This window comes from Aulonocara stuartgranti (assembly GCF_965226115.1).
Source record: "Aulonocara stuartgranti genome assembly, chromosome: 7".
Classification (NCBI taxonomy): Eukaryota; Metazoa; Chordata; class Actinopteri; order Cichliformes; family Cichlidae; genus Aulonocara; species Aulonocara stuartgranti.
The window spans coordinates 5,132,438-5,156,436 of NC_138945.1; the positions used below are offsets into that span (position 1 = coordinate 5,132,438).

Below are 23,999 nucleotides of genomic sequence, written 5' to 3' on the forward strand. Positions count from 1 at the left end.
ACTGAGCACTCACATGAAGGACATGGTTAGTCTCAGTCAGAAACCTGACATATTCCATTGTTTTTACTCATCATGCGTAACGCCAGGCGTCGGCTTAAGGAGAATAAACTACTTGATATTTCAGGCTAAGCTAAAGTGATAACGTACTAAAACAAAATTCAGCTAGCTTCAGTCTCTGTCTCTTACAGCTGATTTTTAGGTGATTTACTGGAGCACTAATCCAAAGCAAGATTGAGACTTTGGAATAATCTTAAAACATCCTTAAAAAGGAAGCATTAAACAGTTTTCCATCGGAAACATTCCTTATGCCTGCCTCTTTTCCTTTCCTGAATCCTACTCTCTATCTGCCTCCTCACTGTGTTTTCCTTCCTTTTCTCGTCTGTTTCTCTTTCCTCGTCTCCATAAATAAGTACCGTTGCTATCAGCAGCTTTTCGATGCAACCACCCACTCTTGAAGCGATTAATAAAATCTTGTTGAAAGGCACAGCGCCCGTTGCTGCCCCGACTAACCCTTTCTGCGTCCCCCCTTGCAGTTGGGAGAAACGAGTGGACCAGCGGGGCAGGTTCTACTATGTGGACCACAACACCAGAACCACCACGTGGCAGAGGCCTACAGCTGAGTCTGTGCGAAACTACCAGCAGTGGCAGAGCCAGCGCAGCCAGCTGCAGGGCGCCATGCACCAGTTCAGCCAGCGCTTCCTCTACCAGGTACCACAGGGTTTTAGTGGTTTCCAGCATGCAGTACACTGGCCTTTAAAGAGCTCAGTCAAAGATGTTTTTGAATACTTTAAAAATGTTGGAACAATTGGAAAGTAACCCCACTAGTAGCATATATCCATTTAAGCTACAGTGTTGCAAGTTGAGAACAAATAACCTTGGTGGTTAAAGCCCTTAAATGTTTACAACAGACTCTTGTTATCTCTCTGATGCATAAACCTATGTGGTGACAGCATTTCCAGATAACACCAAGCATCTACTTACATATTCTGGGTTATTTTTCTGGCAGTGTTGGTCAATGCTTTGAGCCAAACCATAAACGTGTGTCTGTCCATCCAACTCCTCATAAATCTATCTCAACAGCTGATCATCTGATCGCCTTTAAACTTGCTGGTTAAACTGTTTAGGACTTAAACGAAGTGCAGTGGTGAGCAGTTCTCATGTTTTGGCTAAAAGTTTTTTTTGAGTACTGCATGCGCCACTCTGTCCACAGGACAGGGTCCACACGCACACAGAGTTTACCGTATTCCCAGATTTCATAACCCTAAATTTACACAGTATTTAGGGCTTTGCAGGCATGTGTAGATACATATCCCCTTTTTAAACCTGGAAGTTTATTATTTCTTATTATGTGAATTGTTGCAACCAAAGATGCCCAGGGTTAAATTCTTTATGAACATGCACTACACTAGTGAGGTTGCAAAAATCTCTGGGTCTCTTCCACAGTGTGTTTTGCCCTCGCTGAGCCCGATTCTTCCTGTTAAAAGGGAGTTTTTCCTTCCCGCTGTTGCTGAGTGCAAAATCCAAGGAGGTCATTTGGTTATTAGAGTTTTCTCTGTTTCATTGTAGGGCCTTTACTTTACAGTATAAACCACCTTGAGGCAAATGCTGTTGTAAATTTGCATTACATAAATACAACTGAAATGAATTGAAAGGTGGCTATAAATTGGTCAAGTGCTGAGACGAGAGGGAACGCGGTAATGTATCTTGGTATGTCTGAATCAAGCTATAAGGAACATTAATGTAATAGCCACCTAGTCTCAGTAAAGCTGTCTCTTTGTGTCGTTTAGACACAGCTATCCTCCCCCATTCTGGCGGGTTTGAAATTGAGGAAAATAAAGTTGGTTAAAAACACCAGACTTTTGAGGCGGAAGATTCCATGTTTTGGAAAAGCCGTCCTTCATTTAGACTGAGGAGACGGTGAAATTCTTGAATTTGGCACAAAACGTTTGCTTTGTTTAGATTTGGACATGACTGTCACGCAGGCACCACGAGACTAATGTCTGTATGATTTGAGTAAGTCGAGCAGTCTGAAGGCGTCGTCTGCGGGGGGTTAGGGATGATATTTGAGACTTGTTTATAGTATTTTTCCAGCGCAGCCAGTTGATGTTTGGCCGCACTTCTGACAATCACAATCTTCTCCATGAAGCAGCCAAGGTCAGATTGCAGCCAGACAGTAAAAACTTATGGGGCTAAAACAACAGAGCCTTCTCAATGGACCATTAGTAAAAAAACGCCTTAAAACTCTTATAGGCTTCTATAAAAACACCCCGCCCTGCACTCCCCGTGCTGGTGTTTCAGTTTTTATGAAATCTGTGTGTTCGTCTCAGTCTTTCTGTTTTACTCTGTCTGCTTGTGGCGGCTTATTTTATATGCTTCCAGCTGTCTGATTCCTTTGTCGTGTTTGTCGTGTTTGAAACAACCTTCACTTGTTTTTTATCAGCTTGTCCTTTTTGCTCCAGTCATTTTTTAAATGCTCTCATCATCTTTCAGCTCTTTTATCCATCAGTGAGTCCCTCCCTTTTTACACTTGTTTCACTCATTGTTGATTTCACGATGGACAGTATCTGTTTGACATGATCTGAGTTTGAACTTGAAGGCAAAACATTTAATGGAAAACACTGTCAAAGTTAGCTTTGGTCTTCATTGTGGCTTGTATTTTTCCTGACTTCTTGTCTACACACGTTAATTACTTTGGACTGCTGCAGTTGTTAGGGATGCATTGATGTGTTATGTTGATCAGATCACTCTGAAATCTCCAAAAAGAATGGCACGATCTCCTCATTTGACTTTTATACATAGCACAGACGAAGCAACAGCAAACAGTAGGTAGGTTGGAGATACTTTCCAGCTGCTGCGTCAGCAGTTTTCCTTTGTTTCTATGTTTGCAGAAGTTTTCAACTAAACTGAAAACAGCAGCCAAGTGAACCTGCACAGTTAATCATCTCAAAAACGATCATTCATCTGTCGGCTTCTTACGATTACAAAGCATAATGTTGTTATCAGGTGTGCACTCGGAATGAGAGCAGAGAGAGGAGAAATTAGCATGATCATAAATTACAGCCTGTGTAGTAAAGGCTCTAATACTGAGCTGAAATGAGAGAAGTGCTTATAAAGAAGGCGAATTATTGTTTATTTGGTCCTGTTCTCAGGTGCTAATTTAATTTAAATTTAATTCATTTAACACTGATATTGGATTGATGTTCTCTATCAGCAGATATGCATAGACAGGGTGTCCGTATCAAATGGAAACAGTCCTCTTTTGATTACATCACCGGTCTTTCCTTTTATTTTACTTTTTTTCACATTCTCATATAAGATGAAAGCTGTATCAGTGTTTGTTATCTCGATCTGATACTGAATGCTGTCAGATTTATTCTCCACAATCCTGTTACAATGGTGGATGGCTGTATTATACATGGTCAAAGTCTATGTGAAAGTAATCCCTTTGGCTGAAAGCCGTGACTTTAGAACGAGGATATCCCTAAGACAGATGAGTCTTTTAATTTTTTTTTTTTTTAAACAGAGCAGTGGATTTTAACATACCGTTTCTAAATATCTTATTTTTCTTTAGAAAGCATAAATTATTTAAATTTGCACACAACAACAGAATTATTTTGGGAAAAAAATCAGGATTATTAGACATTTTTATTGAACCACAGCACAAATCACTGCTGTCCAATGATGTGCTTTGACTTTGTAATGCTCAAAGCTTGTAAAATCAAGTTAAAGCCTGACACCTATTTTACACACAGTATAAAAACCTTTGAGCTGTCACTCGAGCACATCCTGCCAAAAACAAAACAGGGGGCGTGTGTAAGACTACAACAAACAACTTCAAGCTGTTATCCAGCAAAGAGGATACACGTCTGACTATTTAGCATCAGGGAGGCTAATAATTTAGTTTAATTTGATTAATATAGTTTTTTTGATTTTGTGAAATAATTTTATTTTAATGTAAAATAAAGTAAAATAATGAAAGCAGTGTTTGGAAAAGCTACGTTAAAAATCCTTGCACTGTTTAACAGTACTTGGAAAATCAAATTTTCATACAGGGGGTAAGAGTTTTGTCATCTGTATCAGTTGTAGCTATGGGGACAGAAGCCCCACCCACCTGCTCTTCATACTTTTTAATTGCGAGGGACGGCCAATCAGAAGAAAGGGTTAAAGGGAGGAGGAAATGCAGCTAGAATAGTTTGAAGCTCCAGTGTACGATAAATGAACATTATCAAAGATTATTCTCTGCCCAGGTAGAGTTCAAGAATAAATATATAAAGGAGGAAATGAGCAGTGTTTTTCACGCAAACTAGTGAATTTAAAGGAGGATTCGTGGTCTGCTGATTATTTGATGGCGTCTGCGTCACCTGTTATCTTCAGCACAGACGTCCTCTTCGTCTTAGCTAATCAGTGCAACAGTGCAGTGTTTTGGCTTTTTAATTTGTGCACAAATTTTTGTATATTTTTTTTAATTAAATTTTTCTAATAAACCTCAAATTCACCTTTTCTCCCTGACCTTTGTCTTGTTGTGACATTTGAATTTCCCAGCAAAGCGTATGTCTGTGTCAACACGATCAGCATCTTCAATGAGGCATCGTCTGAGAACAGACCCCACTTCTTCACCCAAGCTTGGCCCCGATACTCGATGATGTGAAGAATATTTTCAATCAGGTCCTTGAGCAGACTAAGCAGAGGCTGACTAATGGCCAACTTAGCCCATATGTAAACATTTCCAGTGATGTCAGATTGTATAAGTAACGTAAAAATAGTTGAACAAACAAAAACAAAGTTATAAGCGGTGTCACTATTCATTCAGGTTTTTAATGTCCGCACAGAAAGGTTCAGTTCGAGCTGGAAACTTTTTCTTTCCTCGCCCCTCCCTTCCTCCCTCTCTCCTTCCAAGTGTGTGAGAAAACCCAAGAGTCAGGTCTGCCCTCCGTGTTGATAGTACACTGCTCTGTCTTGGAATGCCCACACTGCTGATAGCAGCGGCTATTTATGGTCCCAGTGTGTGTGAACAAGGAACACACACACAAACTCTTCATAGTTTTCCTGTGAACACAGCCACATGTTCTGCTGCCTGGCTCACACTCTCACCATGACTCCTCCAAAGCTTTCTTCCATTTTTCCCCCCCAATTACATTTTTTTTTGTTTGTGGTGGAACTTTACTGGTAAATGTCCCATTAGTCAAGTTTGCAATATTGGTGATGATATTGTGATATGGAGCTATATGATCTTGCCATGCAGTCATGTGCTCCTCCTCTGTGTGTGTTGGTGCAGATGTGTTCACAGGGCTGTAATGTTGAGGTCAGGTGCCACATTTCTCCTCTGAAGCACATGACAACTAAAGAGAGCCAAGGGGCCAGTCGCCCTCTTAAATGGACCATGCCGCTGCAATGAGACTGTGCACACACTCAAAAACATGGACTGTCTAAAGCTCCATAAACACAGGCACCAAAGTAATCATGCACTGGGTGTTGTAAAGGAGTTGGACACTCGAGTACTGAAACTTTTCAGCTGCTTACTGATGGTTTTGTGTGTCTGCCTTTTTTTTTAGAGTGGGAGGTGAGACGATTTTGTTGGTAGTGACTATAGGACACACTTTGAACAGAATGCTTGAGATTTTAAGGTTAGCTGCTTTTGTGGTATCTGCCACTTGGGCACTTTTTAACATCACATTACTGCACGGTATTGTGCAAAAGTGTTGAGAACATGGAAAATAGGTACAACGATTTAACATCTGCAAACATACATGGAGCTACAATATATATGTGTGAAAAATAAAGCCTGTACAACTGTAACAAGTTTCAAAGTCAATATTTGGTGTGACCCTCTTTATCCTTGAACAGTCTGACCTCTCTGAGGCAGCTTTCTTGTAATTTCTTGAAGTAGTCTTCAGGAATAGTGCTCCAAGGTTCTTGAAGGACATTGAAATTTCTTATTTGGATGTTGGCTGATTTTTTTTTTTTCTTAAATTCTCTGTGAGCATGATCCCACACTGCTTCAGTAACATTGAGGTCCGGGCTCTGGGGAGGCCAGCCCATGACTGAGTGTTCCACTGTGTGTCTTTCTACCGAGGTTTGCTTTAACAGCATTCACAGTGTGTTTAGGATTATTTTCATGCTATAAAATGAAAGTGATATTAATCTGAAGCTTTTCTAAATGATATAGCATGGCGGGTCAAAATCTGACTGTACCTTTCTGTGTTCACAATTCCACCAATTTTCACAACATCTCCAACACCGCTGGGTTAAACGCAGCCCCAATCCATGACAGAGCACCCACTGATCTTTACAGATGTTTTTGAACACACGGATGAAATCGGATGTCACTGTCCCCACATGCCAGGGCAGCGCAGTTCTGTAGTAGAAGAGTTGACGAGGAAGCGGTCCACCTTTGCCAGTTGGGTTGTAGAGGGCTGTCTTTTTCTAGCTCTCTTTACAGTGATGTGGAAAAAACAAACCGCTTTTAAACTTTCAGTTTTCAGTGAGATCTTAACATCGTTCAAACGGCAAAAAGTTTTGACTTGATGGTACAAGAGGATTCATCCCAACCAACCAAGAGTTTGCAACAAATGCAAAAAGATATTTTAAAAAATTGCTTTGTGAGTTTTTTAACTCGAATGTGAATATTTTGTGCACTTTTTATTATCGCATGACTGTAAAAAAAAAAGATTGTCTATCTCTTTGAGCAGATTTTACCTTCGTGATATTTTAGCCACAAAGCAGTTAGGAGGGAAAATAACTGTCACATTAATGTGGAATGAAAATAATGATTGCAGCTGCAGTCCTCGCAGTAATAGAAGTTCCAAATGTGTGTTTGGCGAGTAATTGCTGCTCGTTAGAAGCCCCAGTGAGAGTAGCTCGCAGTCATTAACTGCTGTTTTCCGGCCCTCCCCCATTTCTGCCTTTCCTTTTTATTTACCTCTACTCTTTCCTTTAACCCCTCCCCAATCTTTCTGTCGCCTCTCCAGAATCCCCCCAATCTCCCGTTTCCCTCTCCAAAATCCCCGTTTTCTGCTTCGCCTCAAAAATATCTGTAGTTTTATCTCTACTCGTTTCAGATAACCTCCCCCTTTCTTACCCTCTTCATTCTCAGCTCTCACATCACTCATTCACTCGCTCCCCCTCACCTTCCCTCAGAGGCCTTCCTCCCTCCCTCGTTTCCCCCTTGCCCTCTAACTTTTGGCCCTTTCTGGCTGCAACAAGGACTCCTTAACAGCTCTACCTGAATCAGCCCTGTGTTTTATCACTTGAACAGAAAACTCACACAGTCCACATGACTGGATGTGACGTCGACTTCTGTTTACACTCAGTTCGTCATAGAGCACTTTTATAACAGGAAAGGAACAATGAACAGAGCCTATAAAACTGCACTCATGCTGGTCTTTATATCATTGTGAATTTATTCATGGAAATTAGAAGATTTAAACCAATTAGGAACTTACTGTGTGCTGTCAAATCGAGTCTTTAAGCCCTCATGGCAGTTTTCATAAGAGCTAGTGCTGTATCCTTTCAATTTCCAAAGACATTTTGGCCAATAATCTCGTTCAGAAAAAGAAGTCTTCTCAGCTTGACAACATTGTTTAGAACTAGTAATAAAAAGTAATAAAGTAATGCACTTATTCACATCACTTATTCATCAGCAACAGTGTTTCACTTTCAAGCAGAAACGTTCTTGTTTTGCTGCTTTCCTTCATCGTTTGCGAAGTTAACGTGTGGTTGTAGACTTGACTAGACAACACAAATAGATGTGACATTATAGTAGGTTAGTGTGTAATATGCTTCATAATTTTTGGAATTTAAGTCAAGTTAAAAGTCAATTAATTGAGAAAATCATTCAAATATTTTTTGGGAAAATTGAAAATAATTAGTTTCCACACTATGTACACCATTTAAAATCACAGAGTGACAACAACGTGTTTGTATCTGTTACCTATAATAACGACAACACCTCAAGTCAGCCCTACATGTCTGCCATACATCACAGTATCAGTTTATTATTGTAGGGTCTTTACCATACAATATATAGTGCCTTGAGACAACTGGTGCTGTGATTTGGTGCGATAAGAATAGAGCTGAATTGAACTGAAGACTGTCCTTTAGAAGGAAAAGAGCAGCAAGTAAGTATAAATGTTTGTCCATTTCTGGCTGCTTCACGGGGCAGTAGCAGTTTAAGCTACCTAAACTACCAGACCTCCCAGACCTCCCTGTCCCTAGCCACCTTCTTCAGCTCTTCTTCAGGGGCACCACTGTCCGAAGCCTGGGTCCTGGCTCTACTCTGAGGTCTCCTTCTATTTGGTCATACCCAAAACACCTTAATTTGCTCTTTTCCATGTGGAGGAGTAGAACCTCTACTGTGAACCTCTGAGAATCCCTCCATGAATCATGCCTTTATTGTGTTAAAGGAGCTTTGGTGATGCCAGCAGGTGTCACTTTGCCCCTGGTAGAGTCTCCCAAGGCAGATTGGTCCCGGGTGAGGGGCTGGCCTAAGGTTGATTTAGAGTCAAAGTGACCTCTGAAACAATGGACCATGTTTATCAGGCCTACCCTGGATCCAGGCGTGGGGCAGGTGCTGGTTGGCGAGCCTCTGGGGCCCTCAGCCTGAATGAGCCACATAGGCCAGCCCTCCCGTGGATTGTTCAGCCGCAGTGTGGATCAGGAGGTAGTGAAAGGCAGAGGGCTTAAAACCGGCTCCCGGGACATGTTTCACATGTCTTTGTTTATTTGTTTGTTTATAATTCAGTTTTAATCAGTTATTAAGGTTTCCTGATGAGCTTTCCCTCGCTGTCTCCCAGTGAGTCTTTTCCTGTTTCAATACGGTAGGTTCTGTTCATTTGATTAACACCAAGAGTGATGGAGCAGTGAGTGTGGTCACAGTCATAGAGTCTGAAAAATATCAATATCCAGCAGTAGGTTATTGATAACATGGCAGTTTAGCCCCATTATTACACCTACCCATGGAAAGAATGACAAAAATATGTTCGAAAGTCAGTCAAGTTTAATGTGTTGCTCTTCAAATGTTGTAGTTCTTTTTTAGCATTTTAACTTCACTGTCAGATGTTCTTTGGCATATTGTTAATACATCACATAACACAGAAAATTACATTATAATCAATCCGAAAATCTTTCAGTACATCAAGAAAAAGAGTGGTTAATCATCACTTTTAGTTTAAGGTTGTAAAAGTATCTTTAAAAATCTCATATAGGTGTGCAGCTGTAAATTCACACAGCACCATAAACACTGGACAATTATGAGCCATTAATTTGTTTGAATGTGTTAGTTTCAAAGACCCACACAGATAAAGTGTCGACTGGCTCATGAACTCCCTGACCTCAGATTTTCCCGTCTCCAGCTGTGCACACACCATCCTCTCTGCTCTCTGCAGATGTGGAAAGCAAGCAACAAGTCCTCTTTGCAACCAAAATGTGACGAAGGATTTCACAGTGCAAAAGCATTTCAGTTTTGTTTTGTGTGTTTTTTTGTTTTTGTTTTTTTTTAACTTGCCTCTGAAGTGTTAAAAGCAACCAGCTGAAATTGCCATTTTCACCTGTGGTGCCTGGCCTTGAACGAGGCCTTTGTGGCGTATTTCTTCCAGGTCCATAATACCCAACCTTTATTTCACACATTTGTGCCAGCACGCCGCTTTTCCCTCGCTTCCTCTCCCCTCCCTTGTTTTCTCAGCCTCCTTTTCTTTTCTTCCCTCCAGCCTCACTGCGTCTGGAAGCTGCTGAAGAGCTGAATGGTCAGAGCCAAGATGAAGTCATCGTGTCTTTATATCATTATATTCTCCTTTTACCTTTTTTAGTCACAGAAAACCCATAAGGGTGGGGCGCCGGGGCATAGATTGGCTGTCGATGGGAACAACACACACACACACACACACACACACACACACACACACACACACACACCCTTTAACCCTGCTATGTGCCCACTCTTGCTCCTCCAGCAGGCCCAGTCCTTTCCATCCCAGTTCCCTCACTGTTTCCATGACACAGCTTCTTTAAATGGGCACAGTCACATTTTTTGGAGGGAGGGGGGGCGGGATGGTGTTTAAGGTGATGCTGACATTCGGTGGATAGTACTCCACTTTATGGTTACTCAGGAAATAATCATTGCTTGTGTGGTGCAATATGTCTATGTGGGAAAAAAATCTTTGAAGGTTCACCAGCTTTCATTTGGAAAATGCTGGTTTGCCACCTTCCCTTCATAGCCAACAGAAGACAACAAAGACTACCTGTGCTGTCTAAACCCGCCCCTTAATAAACCAGTGCTCAGCCTGTTTTCTAAGAGTGTAAATTAGGTTATTTATTGCAGCTACAACTGTCCAGTTGCAGGTTTTTGAGGAACTGCTCATCCAAACATGAATGAGTGATTTGAATCATTTGACACAGGAAACCAAAGACATAATGCAATATCATGTTTGAGTTGAGAGGTTTCGTGTTAGAAATAGGCTCGGGCTCCACATTTAATTCGGTTCAATTTGCACTTGGCGGCAGCAGGAAGAAAAAACTCCCTTTTAACAGGAAGAACCTCCGACAGGAGCAGACTCAGGGAGGGGCGGGGCATCTGCTGCGACTGGTTGAAGTTCAGGGAACTGAGAGAAAAGACACACTATTATAATCACTAAACTTAGGGGTAAGAGGTTGAATCCAAACAATCCAAATCATTGATAGTTTGTCCCCTTTATAACTATTGTGTGCTGGGATGATGTAAAGTTAATGGTGTGGCGGCTGTAATTAACTGGTGGGCTGCCCAACTGCAATAGTTGGAACTGGAGCATTTGTTTAGGTGGCTTGCTAGTTGGCACAGACCTTAAAGAGGTTTGTGCTTCTGTTTTTGTGGTAGTTCATTTATTAGCACCCACACAGTCAACTTAGAATCATGCAAATGCAACAACTTAGCAAAATGCTAACATTAAGGCTTCAACCTGTATAAAGTCGCCGCGTCCATCTTTTATATACAGTCCCTGGTTTGTGTGTCATCTCTCCACACATGTTGGAGCAGAAACACAAAGTGTTTTTACCCAAAATATGACAGTGGGCCTCATGGCACTGCACATACTCACTCACGTCCTCAGCAACACACCCAGCAAGTTTGGCAGAGTGTCGATCAGCTGTCCATCAGAAAGGTCGTGAATCCGCCTAAAAGTTTTTCTAATTGATTTCGGGGGGGTTTTCTCCCAAGCGGAGCTTTTTATGGCTAAATAGCAGCGTTTTTATTTACAGCAGCACCACAACATGTTGTCATGAGAATGAGGAGCACTCTGCTTGGTGGTGCAGGGAATGTTGTTGAAGCTGCTTGCGACACACCTAAATCGTCCCTTTTGATAAAAATCTTCTGCTAACTCCTAACAAGCATCTTTTCAGCTGCTTTTCCACTCATGCTAATATATTCCTGTATATGTGTGTGTGTGTGTGTGTGTGTGTGTGTGTGTGTGTGTGTTCCCCCATAAGAACATACACTGACTGACTGTTTGTCATGGACAAACTTTCCACACCATGGCGCACACATGTTCTTTTTTTTTTTTCATTTTCAGTGTGTATGTGTGTGTGAGTACAGGCTGAGTAAACCCCACAGTGGTTTCCAGGCCCAGGGTGAATAAAGGTGCCTTTTGTCAGGCGTGGGGTGGGTGGGGGCCAGGGAGGTGGGTGGTGTCCAGTCTGGAACAAGCATGAATGTTCCCTCAGTTCCCTCAGACATCGCACTTCCCTGCCTACTTTCACAGCAGCGCTAGAAGAGAGCGAGAGAAAGGAGGCGGTGGTGGAGGAGGAGGACCTCTGGGTGGGGTAGGGAGGAGGTGAGCGGGAAGCTGGTGGGGGGGTGGGGCTTGCATCCAGCCAGTGAGCTCATTGGAACAGCGTTGTTGTTTTATCCTCCTACCGAGCGTGTAGTTTTTGGAAGGCATACGAGCCGCCGGCCGGCCAGCTCTCTCAGTCGCCCCTCAGTGCTGAGGCAGAGAGGAGCTACCCCACTACCCCGTCCTCATCCACCTTTTCTCCCCATAACCCACACATACACCCTCACTTAGCCACAGATATCGCTGAGGGAGGGAGGTCGAGCAGAGACTTGGTCGCGACAGTTAGGAGCACCTGTATGAGTTTTTCTCAGTTTTTCTTCACCCACCTGAGCTCTGATTGGTTTATTCACAACATGTTGTGTGTTTTTGTTTTCCACAACTTTTTTGCGATGGTGGCGACGAGGACCGAGAGAAAACCGGAGCAAAAGCAAGCTATGAGAGGAGACACTTAAAGGTGTCCTAACCGGATTTGTTTTCTCTCTGTGTTCCCCCCCCCTCAGCCATCCGGTGCTCCGGTGGAAAATGACCCTCTGGGCCCGCTGCCTCCTGGATGGGGTGAGTTCATCTAACGCACGCACACATGCACACACTTCTGCGACTGTTAACAAACTCCAGGCAAAGACGAGAATATTCTAAAATCGTCTCCAGGTGTGCTAGATTTACAGCCTGTTTGAAAAGAGTGATTCTGCCTCCCTCACCGGTCCTGCAGGTAGGTTTGGCGACACTCAAACTACCTGACGTGAACCTTCGATTTAATGGTTCAAAATGCGCTTTCCTTATGTGCGTGCAGCTGTTAGGTGGAGGTGTTGGAAAACAGTTGCTGCACGGTGAAATTTTCCCTCCCTTTTACAGATCTCAAAGCACATTTTTGGAGATTTCAAACCTTTCTTCTGGTTCTGTGGCTATTACATTTGTCCTGAATCACTGACCTGTGAGCCAGCCAACTGTTAATTGATTGATAAATCCCTCCACTGATGGTGATTTTCATTCCCGTGTAGAAAAGCTGGATAAAGTGTCTCATGGTTTCTTTTCAGCGCTCTACTCATTTATCACTGTACGCTTTCCTTTTGCTCTGAAATCCACAAATTACAGAGGGCTGCGTTATTGATGGGGCTCTTCATCATCCACCGCTGCCCCAAAAGAGCAATGTAACCGGAGCCACGGCGAATTGTCCCCCGCACATTCATTCATAAACGAAAGCTGCTGGCGGCTCCCGGTCCGCCAACATTTTCACAGACTTCATCACAGCCGTGTTCTCTCCAAAAATAAAAAATAAAAACCCCCAGCTTTCTGCCCGTGATGCCTTTTCAACATGTTGCGGTACCTCAAAACCTCAATTACATCGCTGGCTCTGATTTGCTTCTCGGGTGCGCTTTTTTTTTTTTTTTTTTTCTCATCTGCGGTTGCTCCGATTTGAAAAAGAGAAAGATGGGAGATGGAGGAGAAAAGAAGGGAAAGTGGCAAGTGGGGTGGTTATAGTAAAGTGGGGGGTGGAGTGAGTAGGAGTTGCAATGCGAGCACTACTGTTTCTGAACCCTCCACACACTCCTGTTAATGAGAAAAAGATGTCAGACCAGCGGCGGGAGGAGGAGGATGGGGCACCAGTGTACACTCTCTGCTGTATGTCTGTGGTCACTCTGACACACACACACACACATATTTTGCTTTACCCCGGTGAGGTATTTGGATCACCCCACAGCGAAATGCCACAAAGACTCGCTGCTTTTCTCTCATAGCGGCGAGATTTTTTTCTTCTTCTCCTCTCGGTCAGGTGATCCCTCTGATCCCGTCGAGTGTGGAGTTTTCCAAGAACCTCTGAGCCCACTGAGCATGCTCCTTCTGCCCCATTTGTCTCCACAGAGAAGCGTCAGGACAATGGCAGGGTGTATTTCGTCAACCACAACACACGGACGACGCAGTGGGATGATCCTCGGACCCAAGGGTGAGACAGCGAGCTGGAAAATATCTCTGTGTGCGTGCATGTGTTGGCCTGCTTGTTAGGTGGCGTGCCGCTTTGGGTGTTTGCTCATACTCAAGACGTGGTAGTCATGCACAGTTTAGTATGACAACACAGTGACTCATCTACATTATGATATAAACACGAGTAGAGTATTATCCCCGAGAGGAACATTTATTTCACAGCCTGACATAAGTTAAAAAAAAGCAGCTTTACCTCACATTATGTTGGACACAGGTCTGATGCGCTGTTGGTCATCTCGCTCACTTTCCTGATTTTCCTCTCGTCTCACCCATACTAGTTGACCCGCTGACATTTCAGAGTTTGAGCCTTCTTTGCATCTTCTTCTGGAGATTCAGTTGCTCTCCTCGGTGTGTTAGATACACCTTTGTTGCCATTCTAGATCTTTTCTAGAATCCTAAAAGCATGATTTTCTTCTTGTAAATTATTCATTTTTTAGCATGCAGCCAACTGATTATTTTCCCCTTCCCCTTTTATAGAGTTTTTGATTCAAATTTTCAGGCTAGCCAAGCAAAGCAAAAACACGTTAAAAAGACAACGTTTACGAAAAGGTGAAAAGCTGTGTTGTTCTTCTTAATTTTCATCCAAATTGGTTTGAAAAGTGAAAAACGCTGTTCCCCCTCTGCATTTCTGCAAATTCCTCGGACAACAGACAGATTTAAAAGCAGGCACTTCTTAGTAAGTAAAGTTTATTTATGTAGCACTTTTTAAGACAGGAATCTATTACAAAGCTGTATTAGCATCGTCACCTCTTACTGTGAGGTGGTGATGCCACTGTGTTAGCCTAGCATCCGGGAACACGATAGAAAGGAAACAGATTCACAGGCAGATCAGGGCGACTGCTATGAAATTTATTGTGATTAAAAAATATAGAGCATGTAAGAAAAGAAAAAAAAAAGTGGCCATAATGCGTTGGAGTGCATGGATTTGGTGAGAGACTCAGTCAGAACTACACAAAAGCATACAAAAAGAACAATTACTCAGATTAATATCACACTGCTGACACCATTTATACATCCGTATTTAATTTTAAATGATCAGGTTTTCCGTCAGTATCGTTGCACTCCTTAATAAGTGTGTGTGTGTCTGTGTAAAGTTGAAACCATTTCACAACTAAATAAAAGATCAATCAAATATCGCATTGAACAAATAAAAAAATACACTTTGTATTTTTTAAACACGGGGTGCTAAACTTTAACCTAAACACAACCTTGACCGTGACAAAAGTTTAGAGTTTTAGACCTCGAATCAACACAGTAGGTTTAAATAGAGCGACTAAAGCATCAGGGAAAGAAAACTGCTTTTCACCTTAAAGCCAAACATGCTGCTTCTGTGTCCTCTAAGCGTTCTTGTGGTTTGAAGCCACCTGAATAATCAAACCTACCATTGCCATGCTCATAGGAGGTAAACTCCACTGTGGCACACCGGCGCAGGCTTTCTGGTTTTAGCACGAGTTGGCAGGGGAAGGTATGTCAGTTTCATCCCCCGAGACGGGGCCCCTCGAGCCGGGACCGCGCTCACTGCCCTCTCCCCTGTTGCAGGATGATCAAGGAGCACCCCCTGCCCCCGGGCTGGGAGATGAAGTACACCGCCGAGGGAGTCCGATATTTCGTGGACCACAACTCGCGCACCACCACCTTTAAAGACCCTCGACCTGGGTTTGAGTCAGGGTAAATATTCTCTCAGCCCTTTCCTCCCAAAGCTGTCACAGGCCGAGGCAAAGACTTCCTAATTAAATGATCATTCGACACTTTCTCCAAAATATTTAAGTGATTTTTGCCTCGGCCTGACATAACTGCATTGAAAATATTAAGTCACACAAGCCGCTCGTTTGGTGAAAACCTGAAAATAATCTTTTTTCTAAACTCCCATCATCTTTGCTGTTCCTTTTTATCCATTACCTTTCCTTTCTCTCCTGTTTTGAATATTTCTTTGAGTCAGAGAGAATCAGTGTCACAGAGGATCTCAGAAAACTCACACACACACACACACACACACACTGCTCTTCCCCTCAGCCTGTGAGTGTTTGCTTTGCCTTGAAGCAGTCTCAAATCCCAGAATGTGCAGATGTGCGACAACACATCCACTGCAGACTGCGCTGGCATCTGTGTGGGTGTTTGTGCTTTTCTGTTTCTGCATGCAAGTGTGTATTTGCTTGTGTGGTCAGTGCTGAAGACGTGTGTGTGTGTGTGTGTGCATCGGCGAGCTGCTTTTCATGCAGATATTTGCACGTATTTTTAGGCTGCTATTTCACAGAGGCCTCCTTCACTGTTTTCTTACACTGGATCCTGCAGGAGTGTGCGTCCGCGGCCAGCGCTCTGCTGCTGCGGTCGCCATTTCCTAACCCAAACCGAGATGTGCCTGGCAGCTCGGCAAGCACAGACCCGACGCATTAGAGGCCTCCTTCTTCTTCACTCCCCCCCAAATCATCTGTCTAACTCTACTTCTGCTTCTCAGCCTCTGTGCTGCTGACAAGGCAGATATCCACTGTGTGTGCGTGTGCGCATACAGTGGGTTGGTGGAGCTTATACTAACACAGCTGCGGGGCCAGGCTCACCTCTGTCTTTGCGACTCAGACACTCGAGGGCTGTAGAGCTGATGCAAATTAAGTATTCCTCAAAAGAGGACGCCAAATTTCTGTTGGTCAGCTGACCTTTAGAGTTCTGTTGAAACTTGTAAAATTGACCAACTTTCTCTGTTTTCTGTGTGTGTGTGTCTGTGTGTGTGCGCGTGCAGGTCACGGCAGGGCGGTTCACCAGGCGCTTACGACCGCAGCTTCAGGTGGAAATACCACCAGTTCCGTTTCCTGTGCCATGTAAGTGTTAAATAGAGTCTGTAGCCACAATAAAACTCCCCACTTTGCTCACCTTGATTATTGCAGTCTGGATCTGTTCACCCAGAGAAGGAAAAAAAAGCATAATTCACTCTAAGACTGGAAAAGTGTGGCCAAAAAATATATTTTCAGTTTTCTGGACGACTTGGTTTTCAGGCAGTTATTTCCTCTCTACATAAACTCAAGACAAAACATCACTTTCTTTATTAAAACTGCACACCTTTCCTCACGAGCTACAGCAGTATAGGGCCAAACTAGAGAGAAACTATCGTTTTACACATCACAAGCATTATTGCATAGACCGTTTAGACTGATTGGGAGTTGAAGGCTACATCTGCTTGTGCACATTCTAATACTGTAGAAAGAAAACCTGTGAGATCCTGATAATAAGGGAAAAATGTCAGTTTGTGGCGTTAGAGTGCTGCCACTTTCAGTCATTACCGTCATAGAAGCGCAGCTGTTTACTGGTGCAAGCCTTTGAACAGGAGAACAGAGTGCACGTTCAGAATTGGAGAGTATTTCAAAAACGGCAAGATTTTTTTGGTTTTAGCCTCATATAAAATCTTCGAGTCTTTGACATTCTTAACGCAAAGTTGGACTTTCAGGAGGCTTTTATTTTGTAGTAGACACGGCTTTAGGAGCATTCACATGTTAGCGGCATGTGAACCAAACCAAACTGATTGGCAAGCGCTTTATATCTGTCAAGTGACATTTCCACTGTGACTGAACTCAGACTGAGCTAAGCTAAGCCACATGATGTCATTGTGGTTACGGGGAGGTCTTAGAGGGGGAGGCATCCATGGATCCACAGACAGCTTCAGATACCGTCTCGAAAAAAGAGAAAATCTCAGGTTGCATATGTAGGCATCGTTACCAGTTTGTTTATACTTATGGTGTCTGGAAAAATCTTATTACTAGCTTCTATTTAAGCCCCCTGGATGAACTGGAGTTAGTTGGTATGCTCCAGCATCAAGCTCTTCCCATCTGTCCTGTCAGTCTTCATTTAATCTCAGTGTTCTGATTCATACTCAAGAAGATTTGATGAAGATGCCATAGCTTTATTTTAAATGTATTTGGCATTTTGTTAAGAATCTTTAAAAGTTGAACTATGTGTGTCTGTGAGCCATAGTGTTCTTCACTTTTTGCCGCTTTTTATCCTCCGTATACTTCACACCCAGCAGCCTGAGACTAAAAAGAGAAACATCAGTAATGAGATGGTACAGATCAAGCAGTGACGTGCTCTGTAAACGCTGTACCCGTTTTAAATGCTGACACATGTGAATTGTAGAAAGGGATTAGGATTGGGATTACAGAAATATCCCGAGGTTTTCTTCTCGCCTTGATGGTGGTGTTCTTTTTTTTCTTTTTGAAATGTGCAGTCTAATGCCTTACCCAGCCACGTGAAGATCTCTGTGTCCAGACAGACGCTGTTTGAAGACTCGTTTCAGCAGGTCAGAGACGGATGAAACACACTTGTTATTTTTTTTTGTTCTTCTAGTTTACATAATGGTAACATTTAATAACTACATCTTATCTTATCTCTGCTTTGCATTGGTGCTTTATGTTATATAGAAAAACACTGTGATAAGGAATAAAGGGTTTCTGTGTGGTGAATTTTTTGAGGGCTTTTAATTTGAAAGAGCTTCTTGTATCAGGAGAATCATTTAGTTACTTTAGAAGCGAGTCTAGGAATGGCTGAAAGTGAGGCCACTTCTTGGACACCATCAACGTCTAAATAACGTGCTTTGTCATCAGATCATGAACGTGAAGCCATACGATCTTCGTCGCCGGCTCTACATCATTATGAGAGGGGAGGAGGGGCTGGACTACGGTGGCATCGCCAGGTGAGAGCAGCCTAAAACTCTTTCCTGCAGCTTCTCTTTACATCTTCAAATTCTGTCATTTTATATGGGTTTGTTAAGCTTGTTATGTAATCCAGGGGTTTTTAACGTTGGTGATGGTGTATTTCGTCTGTTCCTGCTGCTTCTCAATCTTTGCACCAGCTTCCTGTTGGGTAAAAAAGCAACGGAAAAACCAGTGGTGTTTAAATGACTGCTTTTCAAAACTTGCGATTCTCTGAAAATCTTTGTTTTCTGCATTGTTCTTCCCCCAGCTTCATTGTTTTATTTTAAAAATTGTCCTCTACAATCTTTTTGTAAGTAAAGTGAGAAAGAAATTTTGTTTTTAAGGTCAATTTCCTGCAAGATAGGGCATCGTTACAGTTTCCATCCTGACCTGATGGTGGTAGCGTTGTCACCGTTATGATGCCTAAACCTAGACACAGTGATACCGATGTGTGTCTTTCCAGCCTGTAGATGCAGTAACACAATGGCGCAGATTTTAATCTGTTGTTTTTGTCTGAAATTGTTACAGCAACATCATTTTGATATAAAACTGCCTTTTCTGCCTTCTAGAAGTGCAGACGTGTGTGATAGTGTTGGGTTACTTGTTGCTCTCTCTCTCACCCTCTCACAACATTGCTGTCCTCCTCCATCTCTCCATCCGTCCATCACACGTGTCCATGCTGCCCGCTGCGTCTGCTGTCACTCAGGTCTTCCTCTCTGTACATGTTGTTATTTTTCCTCATTTTGTTCTCTTTGGTTTTGCATTGTGTCTCTGTCTCCGGTGTCACGTCAGTGGTTTTACCCTATGGTAGGTGACATCATGCTGTTCTACCACAGGGTAGAACCACGGACGGGATGTTGGGAGGTGTCTGCGTCCGTCAGTCCATACACCCTCCTCCCTAATATTCCCAAAGGGGAGAGGGCAGGGGCCTTGGGAGTGCTTGGTTCTGGTGCTGCAGCTGGTGGAGGGGGCCCTCATTCTCTCTAACGTGCATCCTTCCACAGTCTGTTTGTGTCTTTTTATTTAGTTCTACCTGGCTGTATTTATCCTAAATGTTATATGTTTTGTCTCCATGTAATTCATGTGTCAGATTTGGCTTGTAGGATGTGTTTATAACTATAAATGTACTTTCTATTCCCATCTAAACCACTTCAGAGTCATAAGAAAAATCTTCTTTTTCAGTTAAAAGAATTGATTTAGATTAATAACTGGTCAGCGAGATCCATTATCAGAAATGAACATCATCTTAAGGATCAGCAGAATAAAGAGAATTAAACCCAACCTTATTTGGTCTTCTATTTGATTTACACGAGGCATCGATGAGCTTAAAGAAATCATCGTGTCTACAGGACATCAGTATTAAGCCGTGCCAGTGGACTTTATGTTTGGCAGTAATTTTAGAGTTGAGCTTGGCAACACCTTGTAATTGGTTCCTGTCTTTTTGACAAGAAGATTAAAAGCAGCAAATGAGTGAAAAATGAAGACGCTGGAAGTTTAGGATGATAAATGTCGTAATTATATGCTGCCAATGAAAAAAAGCACCTCGTTCTCGTGTGGGAGAAATGCTTTTTCATTTTCCTGCTTTTCTTATAAACTCCCTGTGATCATGTGCTCTTCTGTTGACTGTACAGCTAGTATAGAATGTGTTTTGGGGTTTTTAAAATAAAATAATAGTTTTGAGGTGTTTAATTTCAGTGTTGTATGTTACTGTTAGGTCCCTGCAGGATGACAGCCTTGTGTCTTCCTCTCGTGCATTCACGTCCTCTTCTCCTCTTCCACAGGGAGTGGTTCTTCCTGCTGTCCCATGAAGTCCTGAATCCCATGTACTGCCTGTTTGAGTATGCTGGCAAGAACAACTACTGTCTGCAGATCAACCCAGCATCCTCCATAAACCCCGACCACCTCACGTACTTTCGCTTCATCGGTCGCTTCATCGCTATGGTGAGCTGTATTGAAATCGCACAAAAACACAGTTCTTTTGTTACATCTGAGCCATTTTTTTTCACTTGATCGCCACATACGGCAACATTGTATCCAGATGTGTTTAAAGTGAAACCTCAGTTTAATAAACTGAAGCGACGCTCACGTTGGGAAAGCCAAAATGCAGATGTGATGTAGTTGAGACATTCCTCTATCGTGTTGCGATCTTAGTAATATTGTTACTTTAGCAGCAAAAATGGATTTCACCGCACGTATGTAGGCTTTGTGTGTTTAACTAACCTTTGCGATTAGATGACTGCATTTCTAATCTTTGGTTAGCTAGTTTTGCTCACTGTTTAGAACAGATATCACATATTTTGGATTTTTCCTGAAAGTGCGTCACATAAAAGTCATTCCACAGGCTGTCAGCCGGGAAAGCTCTCGCTCAGAGCAGGTTTCGTTTTGAAGTAGTTTGAAGCATTCATGCACGGCATTCTGGGGTCAACTCAAAAAAATTTGTAGGTCCCAAAGCCATCACCCTCCACCTTCCCCTCCATCTGCTACCCCACCCCTCACCCACACCATGACTTCACTGCCGCACCCAGCCCACACCCGGCAGCAGCTGCCTATATTTAGCCCTAAACTGCACATTGCTGACTTTCCTCACAAAGATCGTTGTCTCTACCCACTCCCAGCTCCCAAAGCCTCTCTGACTTTATTTCTCGTGTCTTTTCCTTACCTGCTTTGCTCTCACTTCGGTCACCCTCTGCTCTGCTTCCACAGATGCGGTGGGTCAGCAGGACAGGATAGTCTGTGACTGAGTCAGTGAGCGTCTGTGTTGTTCTTGGCTCATCGTAGCTCTGAACTCTCACAGGGTTTTTAACATTAAACAGCTCCGTCTGACTGAGTGTGCTCTCTCTGAAAACACACACACACACACGAAGGAAAGATTAAGATGTGGTTTGGAGCCGTTTGTGGTCGCTGCACATGTTTATGTCCACGTCTGAGTCTTAATGATTTGCGTTGTTCTTGTGGCTGCAGTGATTTCAGAAATAAAAGCCCCATTCATTTTTTCTGCAAGTGTGATTGGCTGTTAAAGCGTTTCTAACACTTGAATGAGCTCAAAACGGCCCCCGTGTGAATCATCAGCATGGCGCGCGTCCGAGATGAAAATATGTGTAATTTGTCGGGCGTTAATTTGAAACATGTGCAACCAGAGTCCATAAAAAACCACTAATATCGCAGAATTACAGCAGGCCAAAAATAACCTCCCTCTGTCTCTGCTTTGTTACATCCAGGAACTCAAACTTGCGCTATCATCAGCCTAACCCAATTACATTTTATGAAATGTGAGCGGTGAACACCAGGTGGCGTCTCTTATTGTGGTTTCTAATGTAATAAATCCTCCCTGCAGGCTTTGTATCATGGAAAGTTCATCGACACCGGCTTCACGCTGCCTTTCTACAAGCGAATGCTGGACAAGAAACCCACTCTCAAAGACCTGGAGTCGATAGACCCGGAGTTTTATAACTCCATCATGTGGGTCAAGTAAGTAATGCAGTTATGATTCCTCTGAATCTGTGCGCTCTGGCCACCTTATGCTCACAAGGGTAGAGGTTGGCATGTGAGTTAGTTAGTTTTAACTAATAAAAGAAATGAACAGTAGGAGTCCAGGTGAATAGGTCATACTAAGCCAGTTATATCCAAACAACAGAAACCTGGATGCAGGAAGTCTGAAAGTCTTAAAATGCCTCCCAAACCACATTGATATATCAAGTAATTGTTAAATGACTTTTAGTTGACAAACCAGCTAAAAGCTTAGCTGATAAGACTCTGAGATGCTGCTCTGTTACATGTGCTGCTGACAGTGCTGATCACAAACAGTGGAGTAGGAGCGCCCTCAGCTGGACAGACTACAAAATTTATCAGACCACCACCTAATGTGAGGTTTTACTCTAAATTAGGGATGTCAAGGTCATTTTACATCGAGGGCCACATACAGCCCACTTTGATCTGAAGTTGACTGAACAAGTGAAACTCTGTCAGTGTAAAGAAGTTTCAGTACAAATTTAATCCCTGAGATGTCTTGTTATAAGATTAGGAAGTGCAATTTCAACAATACGCCTCAGTTTCTCTACACGATAAATGTGTAAAATTACAGAAAAGGTTCTGGCAGCTGCCCAGCCTGTCCCGTATCTGTAAAACATGAAGTTTTTGTTGATTCACAGCCACTTTTATTCAATTTTATTAAGATACATTTCTAAACATGGTGAACAGAAGCATGTTTATCTGTTGCTACTTTGAGTGATAATGACTCTCAGCAGGAAAATACAGGTAAAAAATTTATGCCCGCCTTTACATTTTCTAAAGGTATCCAGTGGGCCAAATTGCAGTTTTTGCCAGGCCAATTTTGGCCTCTGGGCCTTATGTTTGACACCCCTTCTCTAAATTAACAGTATTAGTAAATACATAAAAAAAAAATTTTATATTTCTGATATTTTTATATTTTATGTATGAACTGCCACATAAAGGAGTTGGTGTCGCAGTTTGTTCCAAGAAGGCTGCTGGATTTAGGTCAGTCTTGCAGGCGACACAGAGAGGACGAGGTGCTAATGTTTTTAGTTTCATTATGTGTGCGTCTGTGTTTTCAGAGAGAACAACCTGGAGGAGTGCGGTGTGGAGCTCTATTTTGCACAGGACATGGAGATCCTCGGGAAGGTTTCCACTCACCAGCTGAAGGACGACGGGGAGAACGAGCTGGTCACCGAGGAGAACAAGGAGGAGTACATCAGGTCAGTAAGCAGAAATGGGGACAGTTGGGCTGATGAAGACGGATGAGCGTAGGAGAAACAAGGTCTGTGGTGGAGAGCAAACCATAAAAAGCAGCCTCTTTGTTCACGCAGCCTGCTGACAGACTGGAGGTTCACCCGCGGGGTGGAGGAGCAAACCAAAGCCTTCCTGGACGGCTTCAACGAGGTGGTGCCTCTGGAGTGGCTTCGCTACTTTGACGAGAAGGAGCTGGAGGTGAGGAAGACTTGTATTTATTGGTGTTTAGGCTTAAAATGTCATGAATCCAGCTGTTAGCAGCTCGTTTTACTTGTGTGTGTCTCCCAGCAAAAATCACACCACGTGAAAACGATGCTTCGTGTTTTGCCTGATCGCACCATAATGCCACTCATTTGCGCCCCAGGGTTCCACTGAGGATTTAAAGTCACACGGATCAGGATCCGTGTGACACTGATATTTTGTGAATTCAGTGAAAGCCTGAGGCAGTTTAATCTCACACCATGTACTCAAATAAAGTTATTTGAGTGTAAATGTCTCAACCTTTTACACCATTAGCTTTTCTTTGAGGGATGGACCTCCCTGCACCCTTATTGAGCCGTTTTGACACCTCTTTAGAGATCAGTAAAGACGTGGTGTGACGACCATCAGAATAGTTTCCTGGGTTTTCCCCAATCATAGCTTTAGTGAGCTGTATAGGCACAGACCCTCGCTGACCTCATATGCAAACATTTTTTCTGGAAGCAGACCTAAAACAACAGAACTCAGAAAAGAGGAACAGAAGGGAAAGAGTTCATGAGCCAAGAGAAAAACCCCCAAAACAAGCTGGTGGGGGGTAAGC

The 23,999-nt window shown here is 42.9% G+C and overlaps 1 protein-coding gene across 3 annotated transcripts in view; it reads left to right on the forward strand.

The window, feature by feature from the left end:
- wwp2 (WW domain containing E3 ubiquitin protein ligase 2) overlaps positions 1-23,999 on the forward strand; it is a 61,615-nt gene that overhangs the window by 34,597 nt on the left and 3,019 nt on the right. For 2 of the 3 annotated variants that reach the window (XM_082542296.1, XM_082542297.1), the window contains 11 exons: positions 534-708; positions 12,299-12,353; positions 13,659-13,740; positions 15,318-15,446; positions 16,513-16,591; positions 17,989-18,060; positions 18,365-18,453; positions 20,236-20,395; positions 21,789-21,922; positions 23,026-23,166; positions 23,278-23,398. In XM_082542296.1, the coding sequence (XP_082398422.1) occupies positions 534-708; positions 12,299-12,353; positions 13,659-13,740; positions 15,318-15,446; positions 16,513-16,591; positions 17,989-18,060; positions 18,365-18,453; positions 20,236-20,395; positions 21,789-21,922; positions 23,026-23,166; positions 23,278-23,398 (1,237 nt within the window). The remainder of the gene's footprint in view (positions 1-533; positions 709-12,298; positions 12,354-13,658; positions 13,741-15,317; positions 15,447-16,512; positions 16,592-17,988; positions 18,061-18,364; positions 18,454-20,235; positions 20,396-21,788; positions 21,923-23,025; positions 23,167-23,277; positions 23,399-23,999) is intronic. The other variant, XM_082542298.1, reaches the window with a different exon arrangement.